Genomic DNA, 16,800 nt, shown 5'->3' with positions numbered 1-16,800 from the left:
TCCAGTTGCAGAGGGAGGTGTTCAGACCCAGAGTCTTAAGCTTGGTGATGAGCTTGGAGGGGATAATGGTGATGAACAGCATTCTCACATAAGTATTCCTTTTATCTGGGTGGGTGAGGGCCATGTGGAGAGCAGGAATGATTGTGGTCATCATAAAATATGTGGAGATTACAGAGACGTTGAAAATTACCATGAATATGCCTGCCAACTGATCTGCACATGTGCTGAGATTGGCCTTGGAATACTGTCAGGGCCCCAGGCCTTGGTGGTGTTGACCTGATTAACACCAATATAAAATCGTTTTTCAAGTGCGTCCACTTATATCAGTGCATTCGTAACAAACTAAACATTACGAAATGTATATTCTATAAAATAAGATTAATCCAGAAAATTAGCAATTATTGTTTGTTAACCAAAATCGACACTCATTGACCACCATACAAAAATTCCTCACTTCATTGGTTTATTGTCGTGGACAAATTGTGTTCGGATTAAAACCTCTTACTCCGCCACTTCCGCTCTCTGTTGTAACAGAACGGCCTGGAAGTGGGAGGAATTTGCTGGAACACCGAACGAAGCTCAACGACAGCACAGAAAGAACAACTCACGTTTATTTTTTTTACGGGGATTCTTCAAGTGACTCATGGCGGTAAGTGTTCACCAAATACATTACCATCGAGTTTATATCATCATTTATGCTAGCTGTTTCTATTTTAAAGATGTTTTGTTTAATCAAGATGGCGTCTTTGCCGTGGCAGCCATGTCGACAACCTAGCGAGTTAACGTCAGTAGCTGACGGTTAGTTGCTGTAGTAGTTGGTAGCTTTGTCGTGTTGATTTTGGAAATACATGGAAATTCTACTTTATCGGATTATGTTAGTGTTAACTAGTTACCTAACTAGCTATATAACATAACGTTCGCTAGTTAACTATGTACCTTGAGTTGCGCAGTCTTTTGCAAGCAAGCAACGTCATTAGGTAGCAAACGTTAATGTGGGTGTTTTTACACTCGGTCCCTTTCAGCCAATTTTTGTGAACTCAGTGTGGTTCTCTTAATTGTTTGTGCAGTGAGAACACTCCAATTGAACTCAGACCCCTCGATTCCCCGAACCAATCTGAAACCATCTTGAGAGGTATCCTGAGTTCGGTTCCCTTTTTTTTTAGGGCAATGGAAACACTCAACGCCCTAGGTTCGCTTGTCATTATTCCCCACCACACACTAGATTACTGCAACATCGTTCCCCTGCCATAGCCCCTCACATTGATACTAAAAACAATTATGATGTGCAGGGTCGCGGAAAAAGCGTTTGCTGTTTTGGATATTTCTTAGGGATTGTCAGCAATTCCCCAACAATTTTAGAATGTGTTTGCAATTTTGTGATCTAAAGGCTGAGAGCTTCGTAAAATGTTTATTTGATTGTGGGGTTTGAATAGAAGACAACGTATTTTAAGAATCACAACAGGGTACAAAATCTATTCTAGCTCTTTATTTTTTTTAAATGTCACCTTTATTTAACCAGGTAGGCTAGTTGAGAACAAGATCTCATTTACAACTGCGACATGGCCAAGATAAAGCAAAGCAGTGTGAGACAGACAACACAGTTACACATGGAGCAAACCATAAACAAGCCAATAACACAAACAAGTCAATGACAGTAGAAAAAGTCTAAATACAGTGTGTGCAAAAGGCATGAGGAGGTAGGCAATAAATAGGCCATAGGAGCGAATAATTACAATTTAGCAGATTAACACTGGAGTGATAAATGAGTAGATGATGATGTGCAAGTAGAGAAACTGGTGTGCAAAAGAGCAGAAAAGTACATTAAAACAGTATGGGGGTGAAGTAGGTAGATTGGGTGGGCTATTTACAGATGGACTAAGTACAGCTGCAGCGATTGGTTAGCTGCTCAGATGACTGATGTTTAAAGTTGGTGAGGGAAATAAAAGTCTCCAACTTCAGCAATTTTTTTTTTTTGCAATTCGCTCCATTCACTCCATTCACTGGCAGCAGAGAACTGGAAGGAAAGGCGGCCAAATGAGGTGTTGGCTTTGGGGATGATCAGTGAGATATACCTGCTGGAACGTGTGCTTGTTATCGTGAACTGAGATAAGGCGGAGCTTTACCTAGCATAGACTTATAGATGACCTGGAGCCAGTGGGTCTGGCAACAAATATGTAGCGAGGGCCAGCCGACTAGAGCATAGTGGGTGGTATATGGGGCTTTGGTAACAAAACGGATGGCACTGTGATAGACTGCATCCAGTTTGCTGAGTAGAGTATTGGAAGCTATTTTGTAGATGACATCGCCAAAGTCGAGGATCGGTAGGATAGTCAGTTTTACTAGGGTATGTTTGGCGGCGTGAGTGAAGGTGCTTTGTTGCAAAATAGAAAGCTGACTAGATTTGATTTTGGTTTGGAGATGTTTAATATGAGTCTGGGAGGAGAGTTTTTATAGTCTAACCAGACACCTAGGTACTTATAGTTGTCCACATATTCTAGGTCGGAACCGTCCAGGGTGGTGATGCTAGTCGGGCGGGTGGGTGCGGGCGGGCAGTGAACGGTTGAAAAGCATGCATTTGTTTTTACTAGCGTTTTAAGAGCAGTTGGAGGCCATGGAAGGAGTGTTGTGTGGCATTGAAGCTCGTTTGGAGGTTAGTTAGCACAGTGTCCAAAGAAGGGCCAGAAGTATACAGAATGGTGTCGTCTGCGTAGAGGTGGATCAGGGAATCGCCCGCGGCAAGAGTAACATCATTGATGTATACAGAGAGAAGAGTCGGCCCGAGGATTAAACCCTGTGGTACCCCCATAGTCTGCCAGAGGTCCGGTCAACATGCCCTCCGATTTCACACACTGAACTCTGAGAAGTAGTTGGTGAACCAGGCGAGGCAGTCATTAGATAAACTAAGGCTATTGAGTCTGCCCATAAGAATACGGTGATTGACAGTCAAAAGGGCAGTAGCCAACATTGGGTGTTAAATTTAAAATTACATCATAATTTAATCTGCAGTTATTCTTCTGCAATTTATTGTTACTAATAATATTTCATTTTATTAGTATCTTTTGATTACAATTATGTCTCACCATTTAACTAAATGCAATCTATTAGCTTCCAAAATGTAAGTAGGTACACTACATTACCAAAAGTATGTCAACACCTGCTTGTCGAAAAGCTAATTCCAAAATCATGGGCATCAATATGGAGTTGGTCCCACCTTTGCTTCTAAAACAGCCTCCACTCTTCTGGGAAGGCTTTCCGCTATATGTTGGAATATTGCTGCGGGGATTTGATTCCATTCAACCACAAGCATTAGTGAGGTCGGGCATTTATGTTGGGCGATTAGGCCTGGCTCGCAGTCGGCGGTCCAATTCATCCCAAAAGTGTTCACTGGTGTTATGGTCAGGGCTCTGTGCAGGTCAGTCAAGGTCTTCCACACCATTTTTATATGGACCTCGATTTGTGCACGGGATATTGTCATGCTGAAACAGGAAAGGACCTTCACCACTGTTGCCACAGTTAGAAGCACAGAATAGTCTATAATGTCATTGTATGCTGTAGCATTAATTTCTCTTCCCTGGAACTAAGGGGCCTAGCCCGAAACATGGAAAACAGCCCGTGGCCATTATTCCTCCCCCTCCCACACATTCTGATGGAATGGCTTGTCCTGCACTTTGTAAAAACCCACTACATTGAGTGAATATTGGGAAAAACATCTTGGTTCCTTTCTAATAGCAATGTGAATGCAAAGAGGACTCGGACCACAAAATAGGTGAAGTGAACTGGCAAAAGAGTTGAGTCCTCATTCAAATTCAAGGGCAGTGTGAATACAAAGAGAACGAAGTTCATGAAAATAAATAGCTAGCCAGCTACCTAATCCTGTTGCCCAAGCTAACGTTATAAGCAGCCAGCTAGCTTCATCTGGCTATGTGTTGTGAAGCTAGGCACAATAGTGGAGTTTGCAGGTAGCCTTCAAAATAAAAGTATTGTCATTGACAGTGATGCAAATGAATACAAATAGTAGAATTATGCCATTTATTTTGAAGGCTAGCCGCAAATTCCGCTATTGTGCCTAATCCTTATTGTGGAGAGCTTCACATAGATGGGTCCAACCACCATTAATCAAATAAGAACTGTCTTATAAAGTAGGGTTATTTTAGAAGATGACACCTAGCTATATAGTTAGCTAGCTAACTATAGCTACTGAAACAGATTATGTCGTGTTATTTGGCATGTATCTGTTTAGACACGCAAAGACCCAATCGGCGTTCCATAGAAATCCTGGTTGAGAATGAAACGACTGATCAAATGAACAACGAAACAGCACAGCAAGTGAAAGAAATAGGTTTTGATGATGTTTTACTGGTAATGGGGACATGTGTAAATGCCAACAAAATAACGTTTTAGTCAGTGTGGTGTGCATGTGTAACCTTTAACTAGGCAAGTCAGTTAAGAACAAATTCTTATTTACAATGACGAACTACCCCGGCCAAACCCGGACGACGCTGGGCCAATTGTGTGCCGCCCAATGGGACTCCCTATCATGGCCAGATGTGATACAGCCTGGATTTGAACCAGGGACTGTAGTTACACCTCTTGCACTGAGATGCAGTGCCTTAGACCGCTGTGTGTGTTAACTATTTAACTGTACTAGGATATTGGTATCGGCCAAAAATGTGCAAAAATGTGCATCACTACTTGAAAGTATTTTTACTCGTGTACTTTACACCACTGGTCCTGGTTGGGATGCTGTTTTGTGCTGGAACATTGTCTTCCCAAAATGCTGCTTAAAGAACAAATAAACCCTAAGGTTGATCAGTGTGTTTACTTTCATTTAGGCAAGTGATGCCGACTCGACCAACCTGCTACCCTTGATGGGCTCTCTTTACACGGACAGAAGAAAACACACTATGGAATCATCCAAATCACCCAGAAGCTCCAAACACCATCCTTCCCGATCAAGGTCACACTCCAGGGACCGAAAACGCAAATCAAGTGAGTTAAATGCACTAAATTTTAAAACTCGGAATGATGTTTGTAGTTTTGGTAATACATTTTTGTTATGTTCACTTGGTAGGTCTGGTCATGTTATTTGGATTTGACATAAGCTTAAAGCAGCTGTACCTTGTTGATAGAACAGTCCAAAATAGTCACGCACTACAGGTGACTCATCGGAGTCAATCCTAATTTAATAGTGCAGTAGAATTTCGTCACTGTTCTCATCGTTTTTACTTTTACAGATGACAAAAAGCACAGACGAAGTCGGAGCAGGAGCAAAGAGGTAACTAATCTTAGTTAATTTTAGTGAACTAAAAGTAGGCTGCAGTACTGTCACCATCTTGAATGTCGTGTCTTTTTTGTTTTTTGTTGACCATGGTAAGTACCAAACACTGTAGGCAATGAAACCTGACTCAAAGCTTACTAAGAGACTTAATGGAAAAACTGACATGTTTTTTTTTAAATTTATTTTGATATGTCTCATTAACGTATCCTTGGTCACTTGAGTGTAGCCATAGTAGATGGTGAAGAATATATACAGTACCAGTCAAAAGTTTGGACACCTACTCATTCAAGGTTTTTTATTTTTAGTATTTTCTACATTGTAGAATAATAGTGAAGACAAAACTATGAGATTTCACATGGAATCATGTAGTAACCAAAAAAGTGTTAAACAAATCTAAATACATTTGAGATTCTTAAAAGTAGCCACCCTTTGCGTGCTTTGCACACACTTCGCACACACTTTGCATTTGCACAAAGCTTTGCACACACTTCGCATTTTCTCAACCAGCTTCACCTGGAATACTTTTCCAATTGTCTTGAAGGAGTTCCCAAATATGCTGAGCACTTGTTGGCTGCTTTTCCTTCAATCTGCGGTCCAGCTCATCCCAAGCCATCTCAATTGGGTAGAGGTCGGGTGATTGTGGAGGCCAGGTCATCTGATGCAGCATTCCATCACTCTCCTTCACACATGCAGAGATAATCCGTTCACCTACTCTGCTTCTCACAAAGACACGGTGGTTGGAACCAAAAATTTCAAATTTGGACTCATCAGACCAAAGGACAGATTTCTACTGGTCTAATGTCCGTTGTTTGTGTTTCCTGGCCCAAGCAAGTTTCTTCTTATTATTGGTGTCCTTTAGTAGTGGTTTCTTTGCAGCAATTTGATCATAAAGGCCTGATTCACGCAATCTCTGAACAGTTGATGTTGAGGTGTGTTTGTTACTTGAACTCTGAAGCATTTATTTGGGCTGAATTCTGAGGTGCAGTTAACTCTAACTTATCCTCTGCAGCAGAGGTAACTCTGGGTCTTCTTTTCCTTTGGGGTGGCAGGTAGCCTAGTGGTTAGAGCGTTGGGTCTAAATCGAATCCCTGAGCTGACAAGGTAAAAATCTGTCGTTCTGCCCCTGAACAAGGCAGAACGACTGTTCCCCGATTGTTCCCCGGCAGGCCATCATTGTAAATAAGAATTTGTTCTTAAAAACTTCTTAGGGATAGGCGTCCTGTCAACGTGACAGTTGTAAATCATGCAGCGAAACAAATTTCGGTACATATTTTATATCGGCTAAAAGCTTAAATTATTGTTAATATAACTGCGCTGTCCAATTTCAGTAGCTATTACTGCGAAAAAATGCCATGCTATTGTCTGAGAGCTCCTAACAACTAAACACTTTTTTTTTCACCGTGATAAGTTTGATAAATTCACCTCTGAAGGTGGAATGTGTACTTACATTCTGAAATCTTGCTCTGATTTTATTATCCAACGGGTCCCAGAGATAATGAGGTGTCGTTTTGTTAGATAAAATCCTCTTTCATATCCTTAAAGGTCCTTCTAGCATGCATGATCGATTTTGCATTTCCACTCTTTCAATTTTCAAAGAAAGGTATCTGTGAAAATCTCACCCTAAATGTTGGTTCAACCAGTCAGATCACATTCGTATGTATTCCTCCGAGATCCTAGAACGTAACCAGACTTCACTATATCATTAGGGGTGTAGAACATTCTATACGTCACCGAATTTATGAATACAAATGTCTCCTTCGCGATTTGCCCAAATGTACCTGGGTGACTTCACACTAAATGTCATGTAGTTCGCTCATACTTCAAGTTATCCATCGGAAACTTTGCACATACACTGCTGTCATCTTGTGGGCACAATCGGAATTACAAACATTTCAAAGATGGTTGCATTTTCTTCTACCAGATCTATTGTTATTCTCCTACATTCAATTCACATTTCCACAAACTTCAAAGTGTTTCCTTTCAAATGGTACCAATAATATGCATATCCTTGCTTCAGGGCCTGAGCTACAAGCAGTTAGATTTGGGTATGTCATTTTAGCCAAAAATTGGGGGGGAAAGGGGCTACCCCTAAGAAGTTTAACGGGCTTGCCTAGTTAAGTAAAGGTTACATTTTAAAATAAAAATCCTGTGGTGGTCCTCATGAGCCAGTTTCATCAAAGCGCTATGTTTTTTGAATAAACTTTCAAAGTTCTTAATGTTTCTGACTGACCTTCATGTCTTTGATAATGATGGACTGTCTTTTCTCTTTGCTTGTTTGAGCTGTTCTTGCCATAATATGGCCTTGGTCTTTTGTCAAATAGGGTTATCTTCTGGATACACCCCACCTTGTCACAACACAACTGATTGGCTCAAACGCATTAAGAAGGAAAGAAATTCCACAAATTAACTTTTAACAAGGCTTTTAATGAACTTTTAACAAGGCCTTGAAATGCATTCCATTGCCAAGAGTGTGCGAAGCTGTCATCAAGGAAAAGGGTGGCTACTTTGAAGAATCTCAAATATATATTTGGAATTGTTTAACACTTTGGTTATTCCATGACTCCATATGTGTTATTTCATAGTTTTGATGTCTTCACTATTATTCTACAATGTAGACAATAGTAAAAAAAAATAAAGAAGAACCCTTGAATGAGTAGATGTGTCCAAACTTTGGACTGGTACTGTATATGAGATTATTTTTTTTATAAATCCTGTGTGTAGATCACATGATAACATTTCTACAATAAATCATACTCAGCGTGCTAAAGCACGAAGAGACACTGAACTGAAGACGCTGCTGACATAGCAAAATTATATGCCTACTACTCGGACAGGTAACTATCAGCCATTCAAACTTATACTTGCCTCCTAGAAAATAATTGCAAATAAAGGAAATTAACATGATCCTTTTCCTGGGTTCAATTGCCTATTACTGGGTTCAATTCAAGCTCAATCTGCTGGCTGTAACCTTATTAATCCAAATTCATTCTGAGCCCACCATTGAAATCTTCCTGGCTGCATGCACTTGTAGATTGGGGAGGGAATAAAGTGCTGAACTAAAACATATGTATTAAAGCTGTCTCAGCGGTGATTATCCATGATAACCTACATTGAGTTTTGTACTATATAATTTATGTGCCTTCCATAATATGATTGAAACAAAACTAAGCAGAAGTGGCTGTACTTGGTGCACTTGAGTAGGTGGTAGATTTGACCTATGTGCTACAAGTTGGAGTATGTGTCTTGGTACATTGGAGGACATTTCATTATCAAATTTATCTCCAGCGGTCTAAGGCATTGCATCTCAGTGCTAGGTGTCACTACAGACCTTGGTTCGATTCCAGGCTGTATTACAACCGGCCATGATTGGGAGTCCCATAGGGTGGCGCACAATTGCCCAGCGTCGTTAGGCTGGGGTAGGCCGGCATTTAACCTTTATTTAACTAGGCAGTTAAGAACAGATTCTTATTTTCAATGACTGCCTAGGAACAATGGGTTAACTGCCTTGTTCTGGGGCAAAACGACAGATTTGTACCTTGTCAGCTCGGGGATTTGAACTTGCAACCTTTCGGTAACTAGTCCAACTAGTCTTAACTGACTTGCCTTGTTAAATAAGATGACTAAAAAAGTTGCACTCAAAGTGGGGAAAAAAACATTTAAACAAGCAGTTAAAAAGTGGACTGACAGTGTAGCGCCGTCAAGCTATTTATCCTTCTGACATATACGGTCAATGTTGTAAAGAAATGTTTGGTTTCTGGTAATCAGGCTTTCTAAATATGAGGGGGATGTATGTCTGAAGTGAGCATGAGTTCCTAACATGCTTTGGTATCTTCTGTATCAAACAGTTGTACTAACTCTTTGTTGCACTATTTTCCTGAAAGAGACACCTTCTTCTTAAAACAGGCACAAAGGAGGGACTCTGAGAAGCCATCAAAATCTCACAGCAAGCAGGATGATCAGCCGGAGCAGACTGAGAGGGGCAGGGAGAGACTTTCTGCAGAGAACGGGGAGGAGCGACACCGGCGCAAAGACAAGAAGGGACGGAGCCACTCCAGGTCACACTCATGCGACAGGTGGGTTCAGTGAGATGCTACAGTGCCTTGCGAAAGTATTCGGCCCCCTTGAACTTTGCGACCTTTTGCCACATTTCAGGCTGCAAACATAAAGATATAAAACTGTATTTTTTTGTGAAGAATCAACAACAAGTGGGACACAATCATGAAGTGGAACGACATTTATTGGATATTTCAAACTTTTTTAACAAATCAAAAACTGAAAAATTGGGCGTGCAAAATTATTCAGCCCCTTTACTTTCAGTGCAACAAACTCTCTTCACAAGTTCAGTGAGGATCTCTGAATGATCCAATGTTGACCTAAATTACTAATGATGATAAATACAATCCACCTGTGTGTAATCAAGTCTCCGTATAAATGCACCTGCACTGTGATAGTCTCAGAGGTCCGTTAAAAGCGCAGAGAGCATCATGAAGAACAAGGAACACACCAGGCAGGTTCGAGATACTGTTGTGAAGAAGTTTAAAGCCGGATTTGGATACAAAAATATTTCCCAAGCTTTAAACATCCCAAGGAGCACTGTGCAAGCGATAATATTGAAATGGAAGGAGTATCAGACCACTGCAAATCTACCAAGACCTGGCCGTCCCTCTAAACTTTCAGCTCATACAAGGAGAAGACTGATCAGAAATGCAGCCAAGAGGCCCATGATCACTCTGGATGAACTGCAGAGATCTACAGCTGAGGTGGGAGACTCTGTCCATAAGACAACAATCTGTCGTATATTGCACAAATCTGGCCTTTATGGAAGAGTGGCAAGAAGAAAGCCATTTCTTAAAGATATCCATAAAAAGTGTCGTTTAAAGTTTGCCACAAGCCACCTGGGAGACACACCAAACATGTGGTGCTCTGGTCAGATGAAACCTTTTTGGCAACAATGCAAAACGTTATGTTTGGCGTAAAAGCAACACAGCTAAACACACCATCCCCACTGTCAAACATGGTGGTGGCAGCATCATGGTTTGGGCCTGCTTTTCTTCAGCAGGGACAGGGAAGATGGTTAAAATTGATGGGAAGATGGATGGAGCCAAATACAGGACCATTCTGGAAGAAAACCTGATGGAGTCTGCAAAAGACCTGAGACTGGGACGGAGATTTGTCTTCCAACAAGACAATGATCCAAAACATAAAGCAAAATCTACAATGGAATGGTTCAAAAATAAACATATCCAGGTGTTAGAATGGCCAAGTCAAAGTCCAGACCTGAATCCAATCGAGAATCTGTGGAAAGAACTGAAAACTGCTGTTCACAAATGCTCTCCATCCAACCTCACTGAGCTCGAGCTGTTTTGCGAGGAGGAATGGGAAAACATTTCAGTCTCTCGATGTGCAAAACTGATAGACATACCCCAAGCGACTTACAGCTGTAATCGCAGCAAAAGGTGGCGCTACAAAGTATTAACTTAAGGGGGCTGGATAATTTTGCACGCCCAATTTTTCAGTTTTTGATTTGTTCAAAAAGTTTGAAATATCCAAAGTTCAAGGGGGCCGAATACTTTCGCAAGGCACTGTACATGATGTATTGAGATTGGTCACAGTAAACTGGGTAGAGTGAGCTGCATGTTTTATTTTTATAAGAATAAAACTAGCATTTTTGGCCTGTTTTAGGCGTCATCGCAGCAGAAGTCGGGACAAACTGAGATCGCGTTCCCCTCGGGAGAAGAAGAAGAGGGCCAGGTCCCGGTCGGGCTCAAAGACCAAACACCGCCGCAGGAGCAAAAGCAGGTGCGTTTCGCTTGCTTCTCTCCCTAACATTTTCTGTGTTTGTCTTTAGTAACCACTCCTGTGTGCCTCAAATTTGCCACTCTTCGTCAGTCACCATGTGTCTCTTAAATTGTGTTGTGTGTGACTGAATGCATATCTTTCTGTGGATCTTGAAATGCTATAATGTCTCTTTAGGGAGCGGAAGAAGGAGAAAGTGCACAGAAAAGAGAAGAGTCGTAGCAGGTCTGTGAGCCCCCAGGCTTTCCGGGGCAGAAACACTGCCATGGACGCACAAGAGGCCCTGGCCAGAAGGTACCACATCATCTTAGGGTGTTTTCACACTTGGTCCCTTTCAGACAATTTTTGTCAACTCAGTGTGGTTTTGCTTAATATTTTGTGCAGTGTGATCACCCCAAAGGAACTCATACCTCTCAAAAGAGCCCTCCCTCCCCATCCCTCCCCGATTCAAACCGAACAGAGACCATCTCGAGAGTTGGTCTGAGTTCGGTTTGCTTGAATTCCGTGTTCCAGTTCCATTGTCAACACAAAGGTCCATAGGTTCGCTTGTCAGTATTCCGGCACCACACTAGACTACTGCAACACCATTTCCCCTGCCATAAACCCTCACATTGGTGCCAGAAAAGAAAGCTGGTGATGTGCAGCTTCGCAGGAAAGTGTCCTGTTTTTGGATATTGATTAGCGATTGTCAAGGATGCACAGAAATTCCAAAATGTCTCGAATTTTTAGTTCAGTTTATTTGTTTGCAATATGTGATCTATAGGCTAAGAGAGCTGTTTATTGATTGTGGGGTTTTAATAGTCTGAGAAGACAACATATTTGGTGAGAATCGCAACACAGGGTACAAATCTATTCTAGCTCTTAAAGGGGCAGTAGTAACATTTAGTCTGCAGTTATTCTCTTGCTATTTATTCTCTCACCAATAATATTTGCACGTTAACCCTTAGCCTACAACTATCCGTCTGTTTAAGCTAGAGATGGTTTTTTTGCATGGTCTATCTCAATCAACCGCCGATATCGCCCTTCTGCATCTGTGGTGGAAGGTGGCAGAGCTAGAGCAGTGTTTGTCAGACCATAAGACATCTCAAATCGGTCTTCTCACAAAAACGTCTGTAGCGTCCGAACGGTTATGACCACTCTATTGAAAGATGAGACTCACGAACACGATGGCATTCATTTTGCTCTAGGATGTCCACAACCCTCACAAGACTTGTCTGAAGTCGGTACAGCCTCCTCTGCCAATTTCTGTCTGTAGCATCCAAACTGTTTGGGCTACACACTAATATGACCCCTCTGACAGCCAAGACCCAAGAACACAATGGTGTTCTCTTTTTAGCTCTAGGACACTCACAAGACTCGTCTGATGGTCCCCGGTACCAGTTTACATAGATATTCAGACCCTTTACTCAGGCACCTTTGGCAGGAAATTACAGCCTTGAGTCGTTTTTGTTATGACACTACAAACTTGGCACACCTGTATTTGGCTTTTTTTTTTTTTTTTTCCTCTCCTATTCTTCTCTGCAGATCCTCTCAAGCTCTGTCCGGTTGGATGGGTCTCTCCAGTTATTTTCGATCAGGTTTAAGTCTGGGCTCTGGCTGGGCAATTCCAGGACATTCAGAGACTTATCCCTGAAGCCACTCCTGTGTTGTCCTTTTGGAAGGTGAACCTTCGCCCCCCCTGTCTGAGGTCCTGAGAGCTCTGGGGCAGGTTTTCGTCAAGGATCTCTCTGTACTCTGCTCCGTTCATCTTTACCTCGTTCCTGACTAGTATCCCAGTCCCTGCCGCTGAAAAACATTCCCACAGCATGATTCTGCCACCACCATGCTTCACCATAGACATGGTGCCAGGTTTCCTCCAGATGTGAGAGATGACTCTTTGTTCAATCTTGGTTTCATCAGACCAGAGAATCTGGGTTCTCATGGTCTGGAAGTCCTTTAGGTGCCTTTTGGCAAACTCCAAGCGGGCTCTCATGTGCCTTTTACTGAGGAGTGGCTTCCTTCTGGCCACTCTACCATAAAGGCCTGATTGGTTGAGTGCTGCAGAGATGGGAGAACCTTCCAGAAGGACAACCATCTTCACAGAGGAACTCTGTCAGAGTAACCATTGGGTTCTTGGTCACCTCCCTGACCCAGAATGATGCAGGCCACTGTGTTCTTGGGGACCTTCAATGCTGCAGACATTTTTTGGTAATCTTCCCCAGATCTGTGCTTTGACACAATCCTGTCTCGGAGCTTCACAGACAATTCCTTCGACCTCATGGCTTGGTTTTTGCTCTGACATGCACTGTCATGCACCTTGTATAGACAGGTGTGTGCCTTTCCAAATCATGTCCAATCAATTGAATTTACCACAGGTGGACTCCAATCAAGTTGTAGAAACATCTCAAGTATGATCAATGGAAACAGGATGCACCTGAGCTCAATTTTGAGTGTCATAGCAAAGGATCTTAATACTTATGTAAATAAGGTATCTCTTATACATTTGCAAAAATGTCAAAACCTGTTTACGTTTGTCATTATCGGTATTGTGTGTAGATTGCTAAGGAATAGTTACAAAAAAATATATATTTTAGAGTAAGGCTGTAACGTAACAAAATGTGGACAATGTCAAGGGGTCTGAATACTTTCTGAAGGCACTGTATGTGGAGATAGTTTAGTCCCTAAAATAGGGAATAAATACATATTTTTTTAAATAAAATAAATGTAATTAAAGGTTTCCTGATCTTATCTCAGATATAGGACAGACGCTTCAGAACAAACTTCCTTTTGATATTCTTTTTTGACTGTTCTATGTAGTGAATCTGTTATTCAATGTGTTTCTATTGGCTAATAGCAATAATGCCAAATGCAATGTTTTATCCAAGATTTGTAATTTTTTTAAAGGGTCTTAAAATGTAAAATCAAATAACTAAATGTTCCTTGGTATGACTGTCTTAAAACAATTTGCCCCTCCACCGGCTTAGACTCTAGACAGGGTTAATAGTATCTTCTAATTACAATTGTCTCATATTTTAACTAAATGCAGTCTATTAGCTTCCAAAATGTAAGTGGGTATATTTAGCTGTCTGAAAACACATTCTGATTTGAATGGCGTGAATGTTGGAAAAAGATCTTGGTTCCTTTCTAAACATAGCAATTTTGGAACATTGCTGTGGGGACTTGCTTCCATTCAACCACGAGCATTAGTGAGGTCGGGCATTTATGTTGGGCGATTAGGCCTGGCTCGCAGTCGGTGTTCCAATTCACCCCAAAGGTGTTCACTGGGGTTATGGTCAGGGCTCTGTGCAGGTCAGTCAAGGTCTTCCACACCATTTTTGTATGGACTGAGATGGATTCTTTTAATGAGGACTATATGTGAAAATACCCTTAGAGGAACTGTGGGGTTCATGATTTGTTTCTTGAGTATCTCTATTTGATAGTGGACAATCTATCATTCTGCTCCAAAAGCCTAGCTGACGAATATGAACACCCTTCACTGTCTTCTCTCTATATCTCCAGGTTGGAAAGGGCAAAGAAACTGCAAGAGCAGAAAGAAAAGGATATGTTGGAGAAACAGCAGCATCAGGAGGTACCTGCAGGTGAGACACTTCTCGGCTATCAATTGCACCTAATTCAAAGTGAGTTAAACCGATCACTAATCTCTAACCACTTTTATTTTGTGTGTGTATTGTTTTTAGTGCCAGCCCCCCTGTTGTCTGACACAGTAGTAGTTGCTGCTGCAGCTGCTACCCACCCTGTCCTCAACGTGGCAGCTCTCCTGGCCTCTGGGACACAGGTCACGCCCCAGATCGCCATGGCAGCGCAGATGGCAGCCCTACAAGCCAAAACCTTAGCAGAGACTGGCATTGCTGTGCCCAGCTATTACAATCCTTCGGCTGTCAACCCCCTGAAGTTTGCAGAGCAGGAGAAGAAAAGGAAGAAGCTCTGGCAAGGAAAGAAGGAAGGGGTAAGATTTTATTTTTGAATTCCTTGTACGCAATACAGAATGTAGTGCAATAAGTCTACGCTGTTTATTATCTGATGGGGCCGATTTATCTTTAGTGTACATTCCTCACATAACAAAGCACAACTAGTGACTTAATGAAAACGCTACGAAAAGAACATGCAACTCCGCTCATGGTGGCTCGATTGTTGCAAATCACTAATGCATTGAAATTGTTTGGTTTTGAAGGACAAGTCCCAGACAGCTGAGTTGTGGGAGAAGCTCAACTTTGGAAATAAGGACCAAAATGTTAAATTTCGGAAACTGATGGGCATCAAAGTATGTATAACCGAGTCCTTTTATTTTCTCATTTGATTGTGTACCATGCTGCAGAGCCTTGTATTTCTAACACTGTGGTTTCTGTCCTGTCAGGGGGAAGAGGAAGGTGAGGCCTCAAAGCCACTCAACGACGAAGGCCTGAAGACCCTGCAGCAGCAGGAGGAGATGTTCCATAACCTTGACCTTCAGTATGAGATGGCCAGGTCCCAGACCCACACTCAGAGAGGCATGGGACTAGGCTTCGGCTCTTCATTCTCACGGGGCATGGACGCGATCTAATGCCGAACCATGCACCGGCTTGCCCTTGCTTTCTTCCTCATAGGTCTCTCCTCATAGCTAGCACTCAAGCTTGCATGGATGTTGTTGCATTGGATCTGTAATTTATTTAGAAACAATCTCACGTCTTGGAACATTCCCATGTAAATAGATACTGAGTGTTAAGAAATCTGTACATCTTTTCAGAATGATGCAGTAGTTTGAGTGATGCTGGCTAGATTTAGACTTCTGTTAGAAATGTGATTGCATATTGTTTTTTACTAAAATTGTATACATTTTTAATGGTAGATCAAGTGAAATAATTCTGTTTACATATATTTACCAATCTTTACAAATGGCTTCAGATCATAATCTCAAAATGTAGCCATTATATCATCTTTCTGTTTCCTTTCTACTGAATGGAAATGTAAGAGTGGATCATACTACTAATGGAAGGAGTGAACAATAGTGTTACATATGTCCTTGAAATAAAAGTCCCTTTGTGTTGAGAAGTGGTCCTTGGTGTTTGTTTTGGCCATGAATGCTTTATACACAGCTACAACATTTTTTTTGTGGGTGTAGCAAACACGTATTTCCGACTGGATTGTTGCTGAGGATGCATACAGCATTGACTAAGTACCGATGACTGCATGGCCAAGCACGCCTCCAACTCAATCATCAAGTTTGCAGACGACACAACAGTAGTAGGCTTGATTACCAACAATGATGAGACGCCTCCCTGTAGGCTGAGGGCTCTGGGAGTGGTACCAGGAAAAAACCTCACTCAAAATCAACAAAACAAAGGAGATAATTGTGGACTTGAGGGAGCACCACCCTATCCACATCGATGGGGCCACAGGGGAGGAGGTGGAAGCTTCAAGTTCCGCAGCGTACACATCACTGACAAACTAAAATGGTCCACCCACACAGACAACATGGTGTAGAAGGCGCAACAATGCCTCTTCAACCTCAGGAGGCTAAAGAAAACCGTCACAAACTTTGACGCACAATTGAGAGCATCCTGTATCACCACCTGGGTCACACCACTTTTAGAAATTGATCATTAGCCACTAGCCAATGTTCCGGATCTAGCATTCCTCATCTCATATGTATAAAATGCACTCCACACTATTCTATGGTATCTTAGTCACTTTTAAATTGTTTACATATTGTATCACCCATTTAATATGTATATATTGTATTCAATACT

General features: G+C 41.8%; 1 protein-coding gene across 4 annotated transcripts; it reads left to right on the top strand.

The window, feature by feature from the left end:
• The first annotated feature begins 226 nt into the window (after positions 1–226).
• rsrc2 (arginine/serine-rich coiled-coil 2) lies at positions 227–16,099 on the top strand. Of its 4 annotated transcripts, none has more exons than XM_021621593.3 (10): positions 227–649; positions 4,833–4,989; positions 5,235–5,275; positions 9,182–9,351; positions 10,961–11,077; positions 11,252–11,368; positions 14,573–14,652; positions 14,752–15,020; positions 15,246–15,335; positions 15,429–16,099. In XM_021621593.3, exons 1-10 carry the CDS (start codon positions 644–646, stop codon positions 15,612–15,614), a joined length of 1,233 nt encoding a protein of 410 aa, XP_021477268.2. In that variant the 5' UTR covers positions 227–643; the 3' UTR covers positions 15,615–16,099. The 4 variants fall into 4 exon arrangements, with proteins under 4 accessions (XP_021477268.2, XP_090046832.1, XP_090046834.1 ...); XM_090190706.1 differs by having other exon boundaries at positions 504–649; positions 9,160–9,351; XM_090190708.1 differs by lacking the exons at positions 227–649; positions 4,833–4,989; positions 5,235–5,275 and adding an exon at positions 8,037–8,112.
• Positions 16,100–16,800: the final 701 nt, after the last annotated feature.

Source organism: Oncorhynchus mykiss, chromosome 11 (assembly GCF_057628025.1).
Source record: "Oncorhynchus mykiss isolate SJ-2025 chromosome 11, ASM5762802v1, whole genome shotgun sequence".
Lineage (NCBI taxonomy): Eukaryota > Metazoa > Chordata > Actinopteri > Salmoniformes > Salmonidae > Oncorhynchus > Oncorhynchus mykiss.
Note: the sequence above shows the minus strand (reverse complement) of the source record. Positions and strands in the feature narration are given on the sequence as shown.

What these genes read in the sequence shown, in the direction of transcription:
- rsrc2 (XM_021621593.3), top strand. An exon ending in AGGTCACACTCATGCGACAG is followed by an intron (nt 9,352 to 10,960) that starts GTGGGTTCAGTG and finishes GGCCTGTTTTAG; the next exon opens with GCGTCATCGCAGCAGAAGTC. An exon ending in CAAGAGGCCCTGGCCAGAAG is followed by an intron (nt 11,369 to 14,572) that starts GTACCACATCAT and finishes CTATATCTCCAG; the next exon opens with GTTGGAAAGGGCAAAGAAAC.